Here is a 20,954-nt window from a genome sequence, read left to right on the forward strand (position 1 = left end):
AGGACAGTTGTTTATGTTACCCTCCTCGGCTACGGTGGGTGTCCGAGAGGTGTGAGACATTAAACCCTGAGAATAAAGGCAAAGCTCCAGATGTGTTTAGCTTGTGCTTTGCTCGGCTGCAGGGTTTATTATTATGCCATACAACACAAACTAGCACAAATTACACAAAATTACACAAATTAGCTATACAATGTCTCTAATAAGCACTGTTGCCTCACAGCAAGAAGGTCGTGGGTTCGCATCCCGGCCTTTCTGTGTGGAGTTTGCATGTTCTCCCTGTGCTTGCGTGGGTTTACTCCGGGTACTCCGGTTTCCTCCCACAGTCCAAAAACATGCATGTCAGGTTGATTGGTGACTCTAAAATTGCCCGTAGGAGTGAGTGTGAGTGTGTGAGGTTGTCTGTCTTTGTGTGTCTATATGTGGCCCTGCGACAGACTGGTGACCTGTCCAGGGTGTACCCCTGCCTTCCACCCGAGAGAGAGCTGGGATAGGCTCCAGCAGATCCCCGTGACCCTGAACAAGGAAAAAGCGGGTATAGAAGATGGATGGATGGATGGATGTCTCTAATAAAGTAATCAGTGTTACCTGCACTGTCAATGTTTTAACAATTCAATTTTTACATGAACTTTTAACTACAAAATGTATACAACTACAAGATCAGCATCTAACACCTTTGGTCTGTTATCGTGAGTTGACTGGTATACAACTAATAACCAAACTAAAATGGTGGCCTGAACAGTAGCTGCCAGTATGAGACTATACTGCTGCACTTGGCTCTGAGACGAGACTCATATGGTGGGTTACCATTGCACCTTATGCTCAGAAGCCTCCAACTTACACATCTACCCATTATCTGAACACATGTTTACATAACACACTGCACTATCACCTTGTAGTGCTCTAACTATACCTTACCATGTGTCCGCTAGCCTAGCATGGCAGCATAAACACCACACCAGGACCACAGGAATTAACTGAGATTAATCCATTATAATTGTAAGGACTTGTATTATAATGAAACCTCATCAAAAGCAGTTTTGTCAGCCAGGACTTTTCATTTATCTTTTATTGTTTTGTTTTTTTTTGTGTTTGCTCATTCACTTTCTTCCTGCAGGGTCACCCAGGTTTGATAGGTCTGATTGGACCCCCTGGTGAGCAAGGAGAGAAGGGAGACCGAGGTTTGCCTGGGCCCCAGGGTTCTCCTGGTAGCAAGGGTGACACTGTAAGTCACTGATCACCAAATGCAGTCTGGCCCTATACTGGATGTATTTGACCATTTGCCCTTTATCATATATGTATTTTAAGAATACCTGTGGTAATATCTCTGTACTCTTTTTGGAGACCGTAGATCTGAGTGGATACAAAAGTCTTAGCAGATATACACTCTTCCCAATAAAGTGCTGACCATGGAAACTGCACATTCTCTTTTTACCAGTTGCCAACACACTCATTTTTTCTCTGACTGAAAATGAATGTGATAAAAAGTGTGTAGCTCAGTCTTGACAAAGGGCTTCAGATTGAAAGACTATTCCTCCTGCCCTGAATTAGTGAATTACAGTGATGGCTTAGATTAAGTATCTGAAGGTTAATTCTAATGAATTGGTCAGAATATAATGGTTTTAAAGAGTTCCTATTCTCATTATTTTCATTTCCGGGCCTGGAAATAGGCATCATCATATTGTTTGGATGCAGTTTCTGACCAAACTGAGCAATAATATTGTAATCATTCCAGGTGATGCCTCCTACCATTATGCATTGGCATACCTCATAATTCAGCATTCTCTCCATACCTACTCGTCTGTCATCATTTTCTACCTTTTTCATTTCATTCATTATTCAAGGCTCACGAAAATACTTTTGTGTCACATATTTATCTGTTTCCTGCTTTCATCTGATCATATCACAAGGGTGTCAGTGGAGCTGCTGGTCCTATTGGTCCTCCGGGTCCACCTGGTCTACCTGTAAGTCTTTTTCTAAATTTGTTCAGTTAGATTCTTCAACCCCAATAAAATGCCAAATGCTATGGTTTTGTTCTGTTGTAGGGCCCTCAAGGTCCTAAGGGAGCCAAGGGTTCGACTGTAAGTATAATTATTGGCTTGTAAAAACCCATTTTCAATTTTGTATATTAAATCCAGCTTGGATAATACTTTGCATTGATGTTGTACCCAGGGTCCTGCTGGTCCTAAAGGAGACACTGGTGCAGTTGGTGTTCCTGGGCCTCCTGTGAGTATTTAAGGTTGAATCTAATATTGAATTAAATGCAGTGCTGAGACTATTATTTTCAACATCTACATGAATGTTAAAATCTCCCACTATAATGACTTTATCTGAACTAAGCACTAAATCAGACAGGAAGTCTGGAAATTCAGTTAAAAACTGAGTAAAGGACAGGTGGATGGTACACAATGACAAGTAGAACTGGTTTTTCTGTTTTCCAATTTGAATGTGAGAGTGAGGCTCTCAAATGAGTTATAACTTTCTGAGTTTAATCATAAGTTTGAGTGGAAGGTTGCAGCTACTCCTCCACCTGTGCTTCGAGGAACATGACAATTTTTATGACTCGGGGGGGGTTGATTCATTCAGACTGACAAATTCATCCTGCTGTAACCAGGTTTCAGTAAGACAGAGTAAGTCAATTTGGTGATCAGTTGTCAAATCATTTACTAACAGAGATTTAGATGAAAGAGACCTGATATTTAATAATCCACATCTGACTTGTTTTTCTGTTCAATAAGAGGAGTGGTCTTAATTTTTAGTAGGTTTTTATGAATAACTCCTCTTCTGTTAACATCTGATTTATTTGATTTATATGTTCGAGGGGCAGACACCTATGTGTGTATCTCTATGTGGTTTGAGGGGGGTGACGGCTCTAAGGAAACTGCAGAGAGGCGTTTTAGACTGAATCTCTGCGTCCCGGTCCCCACTCAGGCTTGTCAGGCTTTAGGTTGGCTAATAAACTTGGCCAGATTTCTAGAGATGAGAGCTGCACCATTCAAAGTGGGATGGATGCCGTCTCTTGCTACCAGACCCAGAAAGTGGCCCAATTGTCTATGAAACCCACATCGTTTGCTGGACACCACCTAGACAGCCAGCGACGGAACGATGACATGCGGCTAAACATGTCATCGCTGGTCAGATTGGGGAGGGGTCCAGAGAAAACGATGGAGTCCGACATTAACTTAGCAAAGTTACACACCGATTCAACATTAAATGTAATAAAAGTATGATTTCCTTTTCAATGTAGTGAAGCCAAAGTATGACATAGCAGAAATTGGAAATGCACAAGAACAGATAGAATAAAATTACACTCAAGCACAGTATGTGAGTAAATGTACTTAGGGGTCTAGTTATTTTCTAACACTGTTATATTATAAAGGTGCAGTGATGGATGGGCCTGTGGTCTGTGATGTCAATGGTTAGCTGTTGTCAGCTGTTGCAGAAATGTGCGTTAGTGGAACGACATTTGATCACTGCGATAATAAAACTTATCATTCAGCACACCACATGACGTCTACTTACTCATGGTGTTATCTATGTTTGACGTGCCCTTATCACACACATCCACGTAACCCTCTGGGCTGTGGTTAGGGTCTAACTCAGTCATTGTTAAATTGCCTTTAAAAAACCAGTAATGCATTTAAATTTTAGATTATTCAGAGGTGTTAACGCGTTAAAGAAGACAGCCCTAATCAAAGTCTAAAATTTTTCTCTGTACCCTGTGCAGGGCCCACCAGGTGAGGCTATCCAGCCCCTGCCCATCCAGTCACCTAAGAAAACCAAGCGCTTTATTGACATGCAGTCAGATGCAGCCAGTCCCATCATGGACTATGGCGAGGGCATGGAGGACATCTTTAGCTCACTCAACAACCTCAAACGGGATATTGAACGCATAAAGTACCCCATGGGGACAGAAAACAACCCTGCCAGAACCTGCAAAGATCTGCAGCTGTGCCATCCAGAGTTTCCAGATGGTACGTTGAGTCAAAGCATGACACTTTAACAGAAGAAATATGGAAAGACTTTGTTGTTGGTCTAGACAACTGTGCTTTTTAATAAGCTGACACACTGGTGAAAAACTCATCTGTTTACTTTATTGTGTGTATGGTGTCCATTGGTAAATACTGTATGTTTCCATTGTTAACATTTAAGCTGAAGAAGACATTTACAGCAGCATGAATTGGTTTGCCTTGATCTCTGCTTTAGTCATATTGAGAAATAAATCTATCAAAATGGTTGCATACATTTGAATACTGGTGTAAATTATACCTTGCTTCACGTATAACATATTATCCAAAAACATAGAAGCCATCAACAAGAGCAGTAGATTACTTTTGATAAAAGTGAGCTTTATATGAGTATGAGTATTTTCTGTGGACATGAATTGAATGGGATGCTTGAGTATGCTTGGCTCTCCTCAGGTGAATACTGGATTGATCCAAACCAAGGCTGCTCGGGAGATTCCTTCAAAGTGTATTGTAACTTCACTGCTGGGGGTGAAACCTGCATCTATCCAGACAAGAAGTCCAATGGAGTAAGTGATTGATGCACTGGAGATTCATAATGGCCTGTTTCTAATCTGGTCTACTCATTGAAGATTAAGTCACCAGCTACTCTAGATCTGATATCAGGTGGCAGCTCGGTGGTGCTGTGGTTAGCACTCACAGCAAGAAGGCTTTGTGTTCAAGTCCCGGTAACCCTGGCCCTTTCCGTCTGGATTTTATGCAGGCCTTCTCTGCGTACCCCAGCTTCTGTCCACAGTCCATAGACATGCAGACTGGGGTCAGGTTAACTGGTAACTCGAAATTACCTTGTTTTTGTCTGGTTATGTTTACCACAGGTCCGGATATCTTCATGGCCAAAAGAAGTCCCTGGACGATGGTTCAGTGAATTTAAGCACGGTAACATTGTAAGTCTTCTTTCTTGTCACCTTCTCCACCAAACTGTACAAAGTGACATCACACTGTTTTACTGGATGCTGACTCAGTCCCTCCTTTTTCCTGCTTTCTCACAAGGTGAGCTTGTGCAAAGCAGGTGCTAATAGATTCAAATAGCAGCACTACACATAAAACTGTGAATCAGTGATCCAAAGTTTCTAATGGTCTGTCTTCATACGGTAGGCAAGCCTGGCTTTTAGTTGAAGTATTGTACATTCTTTTGAACTAGTGCATGGTACAGCTATCTGAGATTAAAACTATAGCACCAAAATTGCACATAATTTCCAAATGACCTGCCACATACCTGGACTCAACCAACAAACTCAGTAAAATAGATATTACAGATAGTAATAGATGATGTTTGACAACTTGTGGATATGTCTGTAGTGATATGAAAGCTTATACATTCTACTGAATGCTCCTTGTTTGATTTTTAAATTAAGGCATATGTAACACTTCCCGTTACAATCCCCAGGCTCTCCCGGTTGTGAAACACCACTTGCACACACTTAATTTGTTTATTTTATGCTCTTGTTCCATCTGCTCTGCAGCAGACCTTGCTCCGCCTCTCGCCATCGTGTTTCTGTTTTTGTCGATTCGTTGTCATACCGCTCTCTCTTCTTCGTCACACGTCCTCCTATATATATCAGAAGACATCTCATCAACCTTCATGTTCTTCAGCTGTGCCCAATTTCGACTGCCGTTCCTTGGGCCACTGCTCCAGCACTCCCCCACCCTGAAGCCTCGCTGAAACCATGCCCTGCCACCACAGCATAATTTTGTTGATGCAATATTTTAAATGGCGCTCTCCTGAGAGAGACAAAAATCCAGCCTTGACCTTAAAGCTTTGCACCAATGCAGAGCTGGACAGGCAGAATTCCTGCAGCCCCAGAAAGAGAATATTAGATTGTGAAAAAGATCTACTGGGTTTACAGAAACCTCAGATCCTCTGGCCCATCCCCTGGTATACAACAACTGCTGCATACACCATTTTTATAAAATCAGTGAGTCTGTCAGTGAGCTAATGCGGTTTTAAATAATCAAACACAACAAATCAAAACGAAACTGATGTTAAAATTCTATTATTCCCAGAACTTTACTTAATAACAATATGATGGACCTTCCTCAAACAATCGTCTCTTTTTACACCTACATGTTTGTAAATTTCCAAACCAACATTTCTGCATTTCGCTGTTACTCAATGAAGCTAGAACATATTTTAGGGAGTGGTTAGTTTTATTTAACATTTCATTTGGTTTGATTTTGTTTTATATGTCTTCATAGTTTGTACTGCATGATGTAACGCTGCCTTCCTTTGGTTGAGAACATTACAGATGATTTATTTCAGGCAGCAAGTGTACTCACCACCTTATACTACAGTACTGCTGGCCATAATGTATGTGTGTGTACAAACTATTACTTGAGTGCGGGGACCCAAATCTGGAAGCACATGTAACTGTCGGTTTTGGAGTCTTTTTATATTAACATCGTGTTTTGGAGTTTATCAGATTTCAGAGTGATGATGTGGTTCAGGGGGGCACAATCCAGTGTCTTCATGTGCCGGTCTCAAGTCTGGGTAAATGCAGAGGGTTGTGTCAGGAAGGGCATTCGACGTAAAATAAAACATGCCAAATCAAACATGCGAAACACAAATACGACTTCCATACCGGATCGGTCGTGGCCCGGGTTAACAATGACCACCACTGGTGCTGTTGACCTACAGGGTGCCAGTGGAAATTGGACTACTATTGGTTGAAGGAGGAGAGGAGGAAGGCGTGTTTGTAGGCAAAGAGAAGAGGGAGGGCAGGAGTGTAGGACTTAGAGTAGGGACAGTGAATATAGGGACTTTGTCAGGGAAAACTAGAGAGTTGGCTGATATGATGGAGAGAAGAAATGTGGATATCTTGTGTGTTCAGGAGACCAGGTGGAAAGGTAGCAGGGCCTATAGATCAGGAGCAGGGTTCAAGCTGTTTTATCATGGTGTGGATGGAAAGAGGAATGGAGTAGGAGTTATCCTGAAGGAGGATTTTGTTAGGAATGTTCTGGAGGTGAAGAGAGTGTCAGATAGGGTGATGAGTCTGAAGCTGGAAGTTGAAGGTGTGATGTTGAATGTTGTCAGTGGTTATGCCCCACAGGTAGGATGTAGAAATTCTGGAGGGAGATGGATGAGGTGATTCAGGGTATCCCTAGTGGTGAGAGAGTGGTGATTGGGGCAGACTTCAACGGACATGTTGGTGAGGGAAACAGAGGTGACGAGGAAGTGATGGGTAAGTTTGGTATGCAGGACAGGAATGCAGAAGGACAGATGGTGGTAGACTTCACAAAAAGGATGGAAATTGCTGTAGTGAACAAATTTTTCTAGAAAAGGGAGGAGCATATGGTGACATGTAAGAGTGGAGGCAGGAGAGGTGGCAGTAGAGTTTTTGACTGGGCTACTTAACAAGATCATGGAGAGTGAGAGGATGCCTGAGGAATTCAATTCAATTCAATTTATTTGTAAAGTGCCAAATCACAATACAAATCATCTCAAGGCACTTTACAAAAACTAAAAACCCCACAAATCCCGTATGAGCAGCACTTGGCGACAGTGGAGAGGAAAAACTCCCTTTAACGGAAGAAAAAACCTCCAGCAGAACCGGGCTCAGTTTGGGCGGCCATCTGCCTCGACCGGTTGGGGTGAGTGGATAGAGCAGAGAGAAAAGAACAGCAACAATAAACAACAAATAGACACTGCAAGTTGGTGGGGCCTGTAACTGCACATCAGCGATATGCAGCTCCAGGACCAGGGACACCTGCAGAATGTACAGAGAGAGAGAGGGAGAGAGCACAAGGTTAGTGACATTCAAATGGAGGAGAAATGTACTGGTGCCCATTTTTAAGAACAAGGGAGACATGCAGTGTTGTGGAAACTACTGAGGAATAAAGCTGATGAGTCACACAATGAAGTTATGGTTGGCTGAGGTCAGAAGTGAGCATTTGTGAGCAGCAGTATGGTTTCATGCCAAGAAAGAGAACCACAGATGCAATATTTGCTTTGGGAATGCTGATGGAGAAGTACAGAGAAGGCCAGAAGGAGCTGCATTGTGTCTTTGTAGATTTGGAAAAAGCGTATGACAGGGTGCCAAGAGAGTAGCTGTAGTTTTGTATGAGGAAGTCTGGAGTGGCAGAGAAGTATGTTCGAGTGGTGCAGGACATGTATGAGAGCTGTAAGACAGTGGTGAGGTGTGCTGTAGGGGTGACAGAGGAGTTCAAGGTGGAGGTGGGACTGCACCAAGGATAGGCTTTGAGCCCCTTCTTGTTTGCTGTGGTGATGGACAGTCTGACAGATGAGGTTAGACAGCAATCTCCGTGGACCATGATGTTTGCAGATGACATTGTCATCTGTAGTGAGAGCAGGGAGCAGGTGGAGGAAAATCTAGAGAGGTGGAGGTTTGCTCTGGAAAGGAGAGGAATGAAGGTTAGCTGCAGTAAAACAGAGTACATATGTAAATGAGAGGGACTCAAGTAGAACGGTGAGGTTACAGGGAGTAGAGGTGAAGAAGGTGGAGGATTTTAAGTACCTAGGGTCAACAGTCCAGAGCAAAGAGAATGTGGAAAAGAAGTGAAGAGACATGTGCAAGCAGGTTGGAGCAGGTGGAGGAAATTGTCAGATGTGATGTGTGACAGAAGAGTGTAAACAAGAATGAAAGGAAAGGTGGACAAAGTGGTGAGACCAGCAATGTTGTATGGTTTAGAGACAATGGCACTGAGAAAAAGACAGGAGGCAGAGCTGGAGGTGGCAGAGCTGAAGATGTTGAGGTTCTCTCTGGGAGTGATGAGGATGGATAGGATCAGGAATGAGTACATCAGAGGGACAGCTCATGTTAGATGTTTTGGAGAAAAAGCCAGGGAAGCCAGATTGAGATGGTTTGGACATGTTCAGAGGAGGGACAGTGAATACATTGGTAAAAGGATGCTGAGGTTAGAGCTGCCAGGAAGGAGGCCTAGAGGAAGACCAAAGAGGAGGTTCTTGGATGTAGTGAAGGAGGACATGAGGATAATTGGTGTGGGTGAGGGGGATACAGAGGATAGGGTTAAATGGAGGCAGATGATTCACTGTGGCGACTCCTGAAGGGAGCAGCCGAAAGGAAAAGAAGAAGAGAGTGATGATGTGGTTCAAGTTTAGAGTAAGGTTAAGTAATCTTGTTGCCTGGTGGGTGGAACAGGCTGCCTCTTTGCTCTTGGAGCCCGGCAGCAAAAGAGCAGTCAAAGCTAGAAAATCAGTCATCAACAACACAACCACAACCTTGGCCTTTCATTCTTTGCTGGGTCAAACCTCAATACCTAATTTGGATTAAACATCATGAATTCCATTAGTGCAGATTATGATCTCACTCACACTAAAATTAAGCATTTATTTGTACAATTTAATTCAATTCAATTCAATTCAATTTTATTTGTATAGCGCCAAATCACAATACAAATCATCTCAAGGCACTTTACAAAAACTAAAACTAAAAACCCAACAATTCCCTTATGAGCAAGCACTTGGCGACAGTGGAGAGGAAAAAACTCCCTTTAACGGAAGAAAAAAACCTCCAGCAGAACCGGGCTCAGTTTGGGCGGCCATCTGCCTCGACCGGTTGGGGTGAGTGGATAGAGCAGAGAGAAAAGAACAGCAGCAATAAACAACAAATAGACACTGCAAGTTGGTGGGGCCAGTAACTGCACATCAGCGATAAACAGCTCCAGGACCAGGGACACCTGCAGAAGGTACAGAGAGAGAGAGAGAGAGGGAGGAAGAGAGCACAAACTAGGGGAGAGAGAGAGCACAAGGTTAGTAACATTCAATGGTGGAATATACATGAGGTGGGAGAGAAGGGGGGGGGGGGGGGGGGGTAGGGTAGGGGAGCTCAGTGCACCGATGGTCCTCGGGCAGTCTAGGCCTATAGCAGCATAACTAACTAAGGGATGGTTCAGGGTTGCCTGAAGCCAGCCCTAACTATGTGCTTTGTCAAAGAGGAAGGTTTTAAGTCTAGCCTTAAAAGTACAGAGAGTGTCTGCCTCCTGAACCCAGGCTGAGAGCTGGTTCCACAGGAGAGGAGCTTGATAGCTAAAGGCTCTGCCTCCCATTCTGCTTTTGAGAACTCTGGGAACCACAAGTAGGCCTGCACTCTGAGAGCGAAGTGGTCTATTGGGATAATATGGTACTATGAGGTCTTTAAGGTATGAAGGAGCTTGATTATGAAGGGATTTGTATGTGAGAAGAAGGATTTTAAATTCTATTCTATATTTTACAGGGAGCCAATGAAGAGAAGCCAATATAGGAGAAATATGATCTCTCTTGCTAGTTCCTGTCAGGACTCTGGCTGCGGCATTCTGGATTAATTGGAGGCTTTTTATTAAGATATTAGGACATCCAGATAGTAATGAGTTACAGTAATCTAGCCTTGAGGAAACAAACGCATGGACTAGTTTTTCTGCATCATTTTGAGACAGGATGTTCCTAATTTTGGAAATGTTGCGCAGGTGAAAGAATGCAGTTCTAGAAATTTGTTTTATGTGTGAGTTAAAGGACATGTCCTGGTCAAAAATAACTCCAAGGTTTTTTACAGTAGTGCTGGAGGCCAGGGCTATGCCATCTAGAGTAGCTATAATTAGTTATTTCTGAGATTTTTAGGCCCAAATATAATGACTTCTGTTTTCTCCGAGTTTAAAAGTAAAACGTTACTGGTCATCCAAGCCTTTATGTCAGTTAGACAGGCTTGAAGTCTGGTTAACTGGTTTGTGTTAACAGGTTTAATAGATAGATATAACTGAGTGTCATCCGCATAGCAGTGGTAATTAATAGAGTGCTTCCTAATGATATATCCTAAAGGAAGCATGTACAGGGTGAACAGAATCAGTCCTAGCACAGAACCTTGTGGAACTCCATAACTAACTTTTGTTCGTGTGGAAGGTTCATCATGGACATGAACAAACTGGAATCTGTCCGATAAATAGGATTGGAACCACTTTAACGCTGTTCCTCTGATACCAATCACATGCTCCAGTCTCTGTAATAAGATGTTGTGGTCAATGGTGTCGAATGCTGCACTAAGGTCTAGGAGGACAAGTATCGAAACAAGTCCATTATCTGAGGCTAAGAGAAGATCGTTGGTAACTTTCAACAGTGCTGTTTCTGTACTATGATGTGCTCTAAATCCTGATTGGAAATCTTCAAATAGTTCATTCCTGTGTAAGTGGTCTGATAGCTGCTTAGCAACAGCTTTTTCTAGGATTTTAGAAATAAATGGCAGGTTGGATATTGGTCTATAATTAGCCAAGACTCCTGGATCAAGACTAGGCTTTTTGAGTAAAGGTTTGATTACTGCAGTCTTAAAGGCCTGTGGTACGTAGCCTGATACTAGAGATAAATTTACCAAGTCCAATAAAGATGAGTTCATTAATGGCAGGGTGCCTTTAAGCAGTCTAGTCGGGATGGGGTCCAAGAGACACGTTGATGATTTCGATGAAGCAACTACTGATGTAAATTCAGAGAGATCTATAGGAGAGAAGCAGTCTAAACATAACTGAGGTCCTACAGATGATTCAAGAGCTACTGTAGTAGAAGATTCATTTATTGCAGGTATAGGAAGCACCTGCTGAATTTTATCTCTAATAGTTGTGATTTTATTTGTAAAGAAACTCATAAATTCATCACTGCTGAGAGCTAAGGGAACACTGGGCTCAACGGAGCTGTGACTTTTTGTCAGCCTGGATACAGTGCTGAAAAGAAACCTGGGATTGTTCTTATTTTCCTCTATTAGTGATGAATAGTATGCAGTTCTGGCTTTACGGAGAGCTTTTTTATATGTTAGTAGACTGTTTTTCCAGGCTAGAAAAATTTCCTCTAAGTTTGTGGAACGCCACTTCCTTTCCAGCCTTCGTGATGCCTGCTTTAAGGTACGAACATGTAAATTATACCATGGGGCTAGTCTTCTCTGAATCACTAACTTCTTTTTCAGAGGGGCTACAGAATCAAGCGTTTCACGCAGTGAGGTTACAGCGCTGTCAACAACATGATCAATTTGGTAGGGAGTAGGATTAAGGCAGCTGCCCTCCACTATGTTTATACTTGGCATGGATGCAAATAAAGATGGAATCATTTTCTTAAATTTATTAACAGCATTGTCGGATAAACATCTGCTGTAGTGGAATTTTCTTCCAGACGCTGCATGATCCATCATTTTAAATTCGAAAGTTATTAAAGAATGATCTGACAAAACAGGATTTGGGGGAAAAATTATTAGATGTTCAATTTCGATGCCATAGGTCAGAACAAGATCCAGGGTGTGATTAAAACAGTGGGTGGGTTTATTAACGTTTTGAATGAAACCAATTGAATCTAATATAGAATTAAATGCAATGCTGAGGCTGTTATTTTCAACATCTACATGAATGTTAAAATCTCCCACTATAATGACTTTATCTGATCTAAGCACTAAATCAGACAGGAAGTCAGGGAATTCAGTTAAAAACTCTGAGTAAGGAACAGGTGGACGGTACAAAATGACAAGTAGAACTGGTTTTTGTGTTTTCCAGTTTGTATGTGAGAGACTAAGAGTGAGGCTCTCAAATGAGTTATAACTGTTCTGAGGATGAAAGTTTAATAATAAGTTTGACTGGAAGAGTGCAGCTACTCCTCCACCTCGACCTGTGCTTCGAGGAACATGATAATTTTTATGACTGAGGGGGGTTGATTCATTCAGACTGACATATTCATCCTGCTGTAACCAGGTTTCAGTAAGATAAAGTAGGTCAATTTGGTGATCAGTTATCAAATCATTTACTAACAGATATTTAGAAGAAAGGGACCTAATATTTAATAATCCACATTTGACAGTTCTGTTTTTCTGTTCAATAAGAGGAGTGGTCTTAATTTTTATTAAGTTTTTATGAATAACTCCTCTTCTGTTAACTTCTGATTTATTTGATTTATATGTTCGAGGGGCAGACACAGTCTCTATGTGGTTTAAAGGGGGCGGCGGCTCTAAGGAAACTGCAGAGAAGCGTTTTAGACTGAGTCTCTGCATCCCGGTCCCCACCCTGGATTGTCAGGCTTTAGGTCGGCTAAGAAACTCGGCCAAATTCCTAGAGATGAGAGCTGCACCATTCAAAGTGGGATGGATGCCATCTCTCGCTATCAGACCGGGTTTTCCCCAGAAAGTGGCCCAATTGTCTATGAAGCCCACATCGTTTGCTGGACACCACCTAGACAGCCAGCGACGGAACGACGACATGCGGCTAAACATGTCATCGCTGGTCAGATTGGGGTGGGGTCCAGAGAAAACTACGGAGTCCGACATTAATTTAGCAAAGTTACACACCGACTCAACATTAATTTTAGTGACCTCCGATTGGCGTAATCGGGTGTCATTGCTGCCGACGTGAATAACAATTTTCCCATATTTACGATTAGCCTTAGCCAGCAGCTTCAGATTTGACTCGATGTCGCCCGCTCTGGCCCCAGGAATACATTTGACTATGGTCGCTGGTGTCTCTAGCTTCACGTTCCTGACTATGGAATCGCCAATTATCAGAGTCGGTTTCTCAGCCGGTGTGTCGCTGAGCGGGGAAAATCTATTAGAAACATGAACAGGCAGGTGATGAGCCGTGGGCTTCTGCTTAGGAGTATGTTTCCTTCGGACCGTCACCCAGGCTAATTCTCCGGGCTGCTCCGGAGCTGCCCTTGGACCGCTAACAGACCCTGAGCTTACTGATTTACTGTCTGAGAGAAGTAGAATGTAGTGGTTCATTCTTAGTTTTATTTCTTGTACTTTCGATTTTTCTCTTTCTCATTTATAGACAGAGGTCCAACATTTGATGTCTCTCTCTATTTGCTTCCTAACAGCTGTCCTATGTTGACGCAGATGGAAATTCAATTAACATGGTACAGATGACCTTCCTCAGACTACTGACGGCCTCGGCCAGGCAAAACTTTACCTACAGCTGCCACCAGTCGGTGGCATGGCATGACGCCACCAGCAACAACTACAACAAGGCACTGCGTTTCCTGGGCGCCAATGATGAGGAGCTGTCCTATGATAATAACCCTTACGTCAAGGCCCTCTCAGATGGATGTGCAGTAAGATACTGTTTTTCTAATCGTCATTAAAAGTGACCAGTGCGGCAAGAATTAGTCAGATTCTTTGTGTAAATAAAAGTAGCAGTACATATATACAGCGAGCAACATCCTACATTTAAAATGTGATTTAAGTAAAAGCAGTGCTGTGCAAGTTCACACTGGTTCACAATTTCAAATTACCATTCACAACTGTATAATGAACATGGTCCTTTCTTTTATTTCAATTTTTTACACTTGCACTTGCACCATCCATAGTTGCAAAAAATAGCTGCTGGAATTAGCACAAGCATGTTTTCTGTATTTGTACTATAGTATTTTCTTGCTAAATGCCTGTGAAATACCATAATGACAGGCCTTCTGTATTCTTCCTGTTGTGGTTTACAATGACACCCAAAACTAAAGTAAAGACATTTAGCTAATACAGGTCTAAGGCAGTCAAGGCAGTTTCTATTAATTGAATTATATCTTCTACAGAGACTGTTTTTTGTGAATTTACAGCATTGTCTTGTGCTCTAAACTATCAAATATCTATAATGTTGCAGTCCTGTGAGAAATGAATGTCTTTTTAGTTTAAGATCTGTGATCATGAGCAGCACGCTGAGTTTTTCCTTTTTAATACATTTTTTAATAAATTTAAAATTCCTAAAGTTCAGTTTTCACTTTGTCCTGATGTGGCACTGACTGGAGAGTATATCAATTTCAACAACTGGAGTATTCGGCTGCAACATAACATTGAAAAAGTGAATCCTTTCTGAATGCACTGTAGGTCATTAAATAACAAAAAATACCTTAAGAATTGATTCTCTTAATTGTCTTAATCATATCCATTTAAACTGTTACTCCCATCTCCTTTCAGCCACACATTAGCAAAGTAGCTCTGCAAGGCACTGACCAAAAGACTGGCTACAGTGTAAACACAGAAAACACACATATTTGGGGGATTTGTCTAATTGTTCCTTTGTCTCTCTTGTTGCAGATGAGGAAGGGCTATGAAAAAACTGTGATGGAGATTAATACTCCCAAAATTGATCAGGTTCCAATCATTGACATCATGTTGACTGACTTTGGGGACCCTAACCAGAAGTTTGGCTTTGAAGTTGGACCTGTCTGCTTTCTTGGCTAAACAAAAAAGAAAAAACTATGGACAAAGAAAGTCCAGTTGAGATGTTTTTGGTAACACCAAGCAGCATTTCTAGCCCACCACCCTTCTCTACGCCACATGCAAGTTTTGAATAAGAAACGGCATAGCCAGCATGTCTTTCCACATTTGTGACCCAGGAATATACTTGTTGCCCTTGTAGGGTTCAAAGCACATGACTTCAGCACATTATGGGAGCATTGGACATTTGAACACATAGCAGTGGAGGGTGAATGTGAGCTAACCGGGCAGAGGGGACAGTTCTTCTGTGGATTCTCCAGGTGCTGTATGACAACAAATACTATGGTGCTTGTTCACATGCTAAGAAAGAACATATATTTTAATAATTATAAAAACTGTAATCATTCTTTTGTTCAATGCTATCATGTCTCTCATGAGGACTCTTCAAGTCTTTTAAAACTTGCATGTGTTATCAGATTTTGCTACTGGCTCTTTTATGTCAAACTTGGTTGATAAATATTACAGTGGAAGTTAAAAAGATTGAAATCGCATCAAGCACAAATGAAGACAATTCTCTGGCCCTTGGTATGTGTTGACATTTCAGAACTGAGTTTATTTGCTATATTGCCCAAATGAAATGATCACACCCTCACATCAGTGTCTCCCACTAATATTGTGATCTTGTGCTAGTAAAAAGCAGAGGACCTTTCTATAATTCTATTTGTTTTTTTATGTTTCCTGAGAGTTTTTTTTTTTAGATTGTGTACCTCAAACTTTCAAGGATATTATTAAGTTTGTTAAGCAAATAATTTTATATATTTTGGTGGGGATTTTTTCCAGCGAAAGAAAACTTGAAATCCTGAAATTTCTGTTTTAAGGTACTTTTTATAGTTCTTTTAAATAATGAGAGTGGATTCATTAAGCTGAAAAGCTACATGGCTTGTGTGTGACTTTGGAGTACACCTACCTACTGTACATGTTCAAGGCTTTAAATCAACGATATGTTCATTCAACTTTGGGCCGGTGCAATTCTTGAAACCAATAAAGTACCATGTTCCAGTAAGGTCCTTTCATTCTGACTACATGAATGAAAATATGAATGAAATACCTCTTTTTATTGATCATAGGAAGGATGAAAAATACATACTTATTCAACTGTTCATGTATTTGCTGCTTGTTTCTTGCTGTAGACACCAAGCTGTATTTGTGTGTTAGCATGGAACTCTTGAGTAATTGTTTGTCATTCAGCCAGAGGGAAACGTGTTCCAAGGTGACAGACCATTTTGGAACCAAGTAAAACGGGTTTATGGACTGAATAGGTTTATGGACTGAATAGGTTTATGGACTAAATAGGTTTATGGACTGAATAGATTTATTGACTGAATAGGTTTATGGACTGAGTAGGTTTATCGACTAAATAGGTTTTTGGACTAAATGGGTTTATCGACTGAATAGGTTTAATAAACCTTGGGAAGCAGGAACAAGGTCTCAGTGGGGACGCCGTTATCGTCACACAGAGGTCCTGGAAACCAGGGCAGAACCTCAGTGGGGGCGGCTTCGTCTGTGCACTGAGGTTCTGTGATCTGGGACGGAAACTCAGCGGGGAGGGCCTCGTCAGCGCACTGAGGTTCTGGAAGCTGGTGTGGAACCTCAGCGGGGACACATTCGTCAGCACACTGAGGTTTGGGGAGCTGGAGCAGAGCCTCAGGGGGAACAACACACTGAAGCTCAGGAAGCTGGAGTGCCTCAGCAGGGATGTCTTTGTTTTGTAGAGGAGACTGGGACTCTGGAGAGGGAAACTGAGGCTCTGGAGAAGGGGACTGGGGCTCTGGAGATGGAGACTGGGGCTCTGGAGACTGCCTTTTTGGGTGGCAGCGCCATTGCCAAAGCCGCAGGACTGGGGACTCAGGCACACTAGTCGGGGACTGTGGCACTCTAGCCGGGAACTCTGGTGACGGGCTAGCCGGGAACTCTGGTGACGGGCTAGCCGGGAACTCTGGTGACAGGCTAGCCAGGATCTCTGGTGACAGGTTAGCCTGGGACTCTGGTGAGGGGCTAGCCGGGAACTCTAGAGAGCTAGCCGGGGACTCTAAAGCTAGAGCTAGCTGGGGATTCAGGCACTCTAGCTGGGGGTCCAGGCACTCTAGCTGTGGATTCAGGCACCCCAGACAGGGGTTGAGGCAGTCTAGATGGGTTTTCAGGCATTCTAGCCTGGAATGGAGACTGGGGAGCCGGTGTCTGAAGCAGGAAAGCCAGCGTCAGTGACCGGCAAACCAGCAGCGGAGACTGGAGAACTGGCGTTGGGGGCTGAAACTGGGCACTACTGCCTAGCCTAGTGGAAAGGGACATGGCGATCCCTACATGTCTCCAGCAGGGCATGTAGGGAGGAGAAGAGGTGCCTAAAAGGTTCTGATCTTTCCTTGGGGATGTAGCGCAGGGGGTGCTGAAGCACCCGCGCCTATTGGGGGCTGGAACTGGGCTTAGCATTACTGCCTAGCCTCATGGAAAGGGACATGGCGGTCCCTACGCGGCTCTTGGGCGCATGAAGCAAGTGCGGAGGCTTGGAGGGTGACTCAAAAGGCATGGAGGGACCCCGAAAAAAAACTCCTCCTCGGGCATCCTCCCGTCTGTGTCCACTGGGTCCATATCTTGCAGAGATTATTCTGTTATTATTATTATTTCTTCTGGAACACAGAAGGCTTGAGACACAATTGGGAACACTCTCATAACTCCACCACTGGGAATCAAAAAATACAAAATCCCAAAACTCGGCCACTTGGCGGGGAAAACATGAAGTCCAAACACTCCGCCACTCAGCGTACAAATAAAACTCTCTTCCAGTGATATACATGATTGATAACATTAATCATTCCACGAGTAACAAAGAAAACTGCAGTATATATACATGAGTAAACACAGGCTAATTGAATACAGGTGAAACAAATCAACTAACTAACATTCAATTCAATTAAATTTTATTTGTATAGCGCCAAATCACAATACAAATCATCTCAAGGCACTTTACAAAAACTAAAAACCCAACAATTCCCTTATGAGCAAGCACTTGGCGACAGTGGAGAGGAAAAACTCCCTTTAATGGAAGAAAAAACCTCCAGCAGAACCGGGCTCAGTTTGGGCGGCCATCTGCCTCAACCGGTTGGGGTGAGTGGATAGAGCAGAGAGAAAAGATCAGCAACAATAAACAACAAATAGACACTGCAGGTTGGTGGGGCCAGTAACTGCACATCAGCGATATACAGCTCCAGGACCCGGGACACCTGCAGAAGGTACAGAGAGAGAGAGAGAGAGGGAGAGAGCACAAACTAGGGGAAAGAGAGAAGACAAGGTTAGTGACATTCAATGGTGGAATATACATGTGCTGGGGGAGGAGAGGAAGAGAAGGGAAGGGGTAGGGGAGCTCAGTGCACCGATGGTCCTTGGGCAGTCTGGCCTATAGCAGCATAACTAAGGGATGGTTCAGGGTTACCTGAAGCCAACCCTAACTATATGTTTTGTTAAAGAGGAAGGTTTTAAGTCTAGCCTTAAAAGTACAGAGAGTGTCTGCCTCCTGAAGCCAGACTAGGAGTTGGTTCCACATGAGAGGAGCTTGATAACTAAAGGCTCTGCCTCCCATTCTGCTTTTGGAAACTCTGGGAACCACAAGTAGACCTGCACTCTGAGAGCGAAGTGGTCTATTGGGATAATATGGTACTATGAGGTCTTTGAGGTATGAAGGAGCTTGATTATGAAGGGATTTGTATGTGAGAAGAAGGATTTTAAATTATATTTTACAGGGAGCCGATGAAGAGAAGCCAATATAGGAGAAATATGATCTCTCTTGCTAGTTCCTGTCAGGACTCTGGCTGCGGCATTCTGGAGGCATTAATTGGAGGCTTTTTATGGAGATACTGGGACATCCAGATAGTAATGAGTTACAGTAATCTAGCCTTGAGGTAACAAATGCATGGACTAGTTTTTCTGCATCATTTTGAGACAGGATGTTCCTAATTTTGGAAATGTTGCGCAGGTGAAAGAATGCAGTTCTAGAGATTTGTTTTATGTGTGAGTTAAAGGACATGTCCTGGTCAAAAATGACTCCAAGGTTTTTTACAGTAGTGCTAGAGGCCAGGGTTATGCCATCTAGAGTAGCTATAATTTGAGAAAAGTTATTTCTGAGATTTTTTGGCCCAAATATAATGACTTTTGTTTTCTCCGAGTTTAAAAGTAAAAAGTTACTGGTCATCCAGGCCTTTATGTCAGTTACACAGGCTTGAAGTCTGGTTTGTGTTAACAGGTTTAATAGACAGATATAACTGAGTGTCATCTGCATAGCAGTGGTAATTAATAGAGTGCTTCCTAATGACATATCCTAAAGGAAGCATGTACAGGGTGAACAGAATCAGTCCTAGCACGGAGCCTTGTGGAACTCCATAACTAACTTTTGTTCGTGTGGAAGGTTCATCATAGACATGAACAAACTGGAATCTGTCCGATAAATAGGATTGGAACCACTTTAACGCTGTTCCTCTGATACCAATCACATGCTCCAGTCTCTGTAATAAGATGTTGTGGTCAATGGTGTCGAATGCTGCACTAAGGTCTAGGAGGACAAGTATTGAAACAAGTCCATTATCTGAGGCTAAGAGAAGATCGTTGGTAACTTTCAACAGTGCTGTTTCTGTACTATGATGTGCTCTAAATCCTGATTGAAAATCTTCAAATAGTTCATTCCTGTGTAAGTGGTCTGATAGCTGCTTAGCAACAGCTTTTTCTAGGATTTTAGAAATAAATGGCAGGTTGGATATTGGTCTATAATTAGCCAAGACTCTTGGATCAAGACTAGGCTTTTTGAGTAAAGGTTTGATTACTGCAGTCTTAAAGGCCTGTGGTACGTAGCCTGATGCTAGAGATAAATTTACCAAGTCCAATAAAGATGAGCTCATTAATGGCAGGGTGCCTTTAAGCAGTCTAGTCGGGATGGGGTCTAAGAGACACGTTGATGATTTCAATGAAGCAACTACTGATGTAAATTCAGAGAGATCTATGGGAGAGAAGCAGTCTAAACATAACTGAGGTCCTACGGATGATTCAAGAGCTACTGTAGTAGAAGATTCATTTATTGCAGGTATAGGAAGCATCTGCTGAATTTTATCTCTAATAGTTGTGATTTTATTTGTAAAGAAACTCATAAATTCATCACTGCTGAGAGCTAAGGGAACACTGGGCTTAACAGAGCTGTGACTTTTTGTCAGCCTGGCTACAGTGCTGAAAAGAAACCTGGGATTGTTCTTATTTTCCTCTATTAGTGATGAATAGTATGCAGTTCTGGCTTTACGGAGAGCTTTTTTATATGTTAGTAGACTGTTTTTCCAGGCTAGAAAAATTTCCTCTAAATTTGTGGAACGCCACTTCCTTTCCAGCCTTCGTGATGCCTGCTTTAAGGTACGAATATGTAAATTATACCATGGGGCTAGTCTTCTCTGATTCACTAACTTCTTTTTCAGAGGGGCTACAGAATCAAGCATTTCACGCAGTGAGGTTACAGTGCTGTCAACAACATGATCAATTTGGTAGGGAGTAGGATTGAGGCAGCTGCCCTCCACTATGTTTATACTTGGCATAGATGTAAATAAAGATGGAATCATTTTCTTAAATTTATTAACAGCGTTGTCGGATAAACATCTGCTGTAGTGGAATTTTCTTCCAAACGCTGCATGATCCATCATTTTAAATTCAAAAGTTATTAAAGAATGATCTGACAAAACAGGATTTGGGGGAAAAACTATTAGATGTTCAATTTCGATGCCATAGGTCA

At 42.4% G+C, this 20,954-nt stretch overlaps 1 protein-coding gene across 1 annotated transcript in view; it reads left to right on the forward strand.

Moving 5' to 3' along the window:
• Positions 1-15,898, forward strand: part of col11a1a (collagen, type XI, alpha 1a) — a 102,132-nt gene extending 86,234 nt beyond the window's left edge. The window contains exons 59-67 of the mRNA XM_026305776.1: positions 1,115-1,222; positions 1,908-1,961; positions 2,043-2,078; positions 2,170-2,223; positions 3,725-3,971; positions 4,419-4,531; positions 4,838-4,906; positions 13,807-14,040; positions 15,017-15,898. Coding sequence (XP_026161561.1) covers positions 1,115-1,222; positions 1,908-1,961; positions 2,043-2,078; positions 2,170-2,223; positions 3,725-3,971; positions 4,419-4,531; positions 4,838-4,906; positions 13,807-14,040; positions 15,017-15,163 — 1,062 coding nt within the window. The 3' untranslated portion in view covers positions 15,164-15,898. The remainder of the gene's footprint in view (positions 1-1,114; positions 1,223-1,907; positions 1,962-2,042; positions 2,079-2,169; positions 2,224-3,724; positions 3,972-4,418; positions 4,532-4,837; positions 4,907-13,806; positions 14,041-15,016) is intronic.
• Positions 15,899-20,954: the final 5,056 nt, after the last annotated feature.

Source organism: Mastacembelus armatus, unplaced genomic scaffold (assembly GCF_900324485.2).
Source record: "Mastacembelus armatus unplaced genomic scaffold, fMasArm1.2, whole genome shotgun sequence".
Lineage (NCBI taxonomy): Eukaryota > Metazoa > Chordata > Actinopteri > Synbranchiformes > Mastacembelidae > Mastacembelus > Mastacembelus armatus.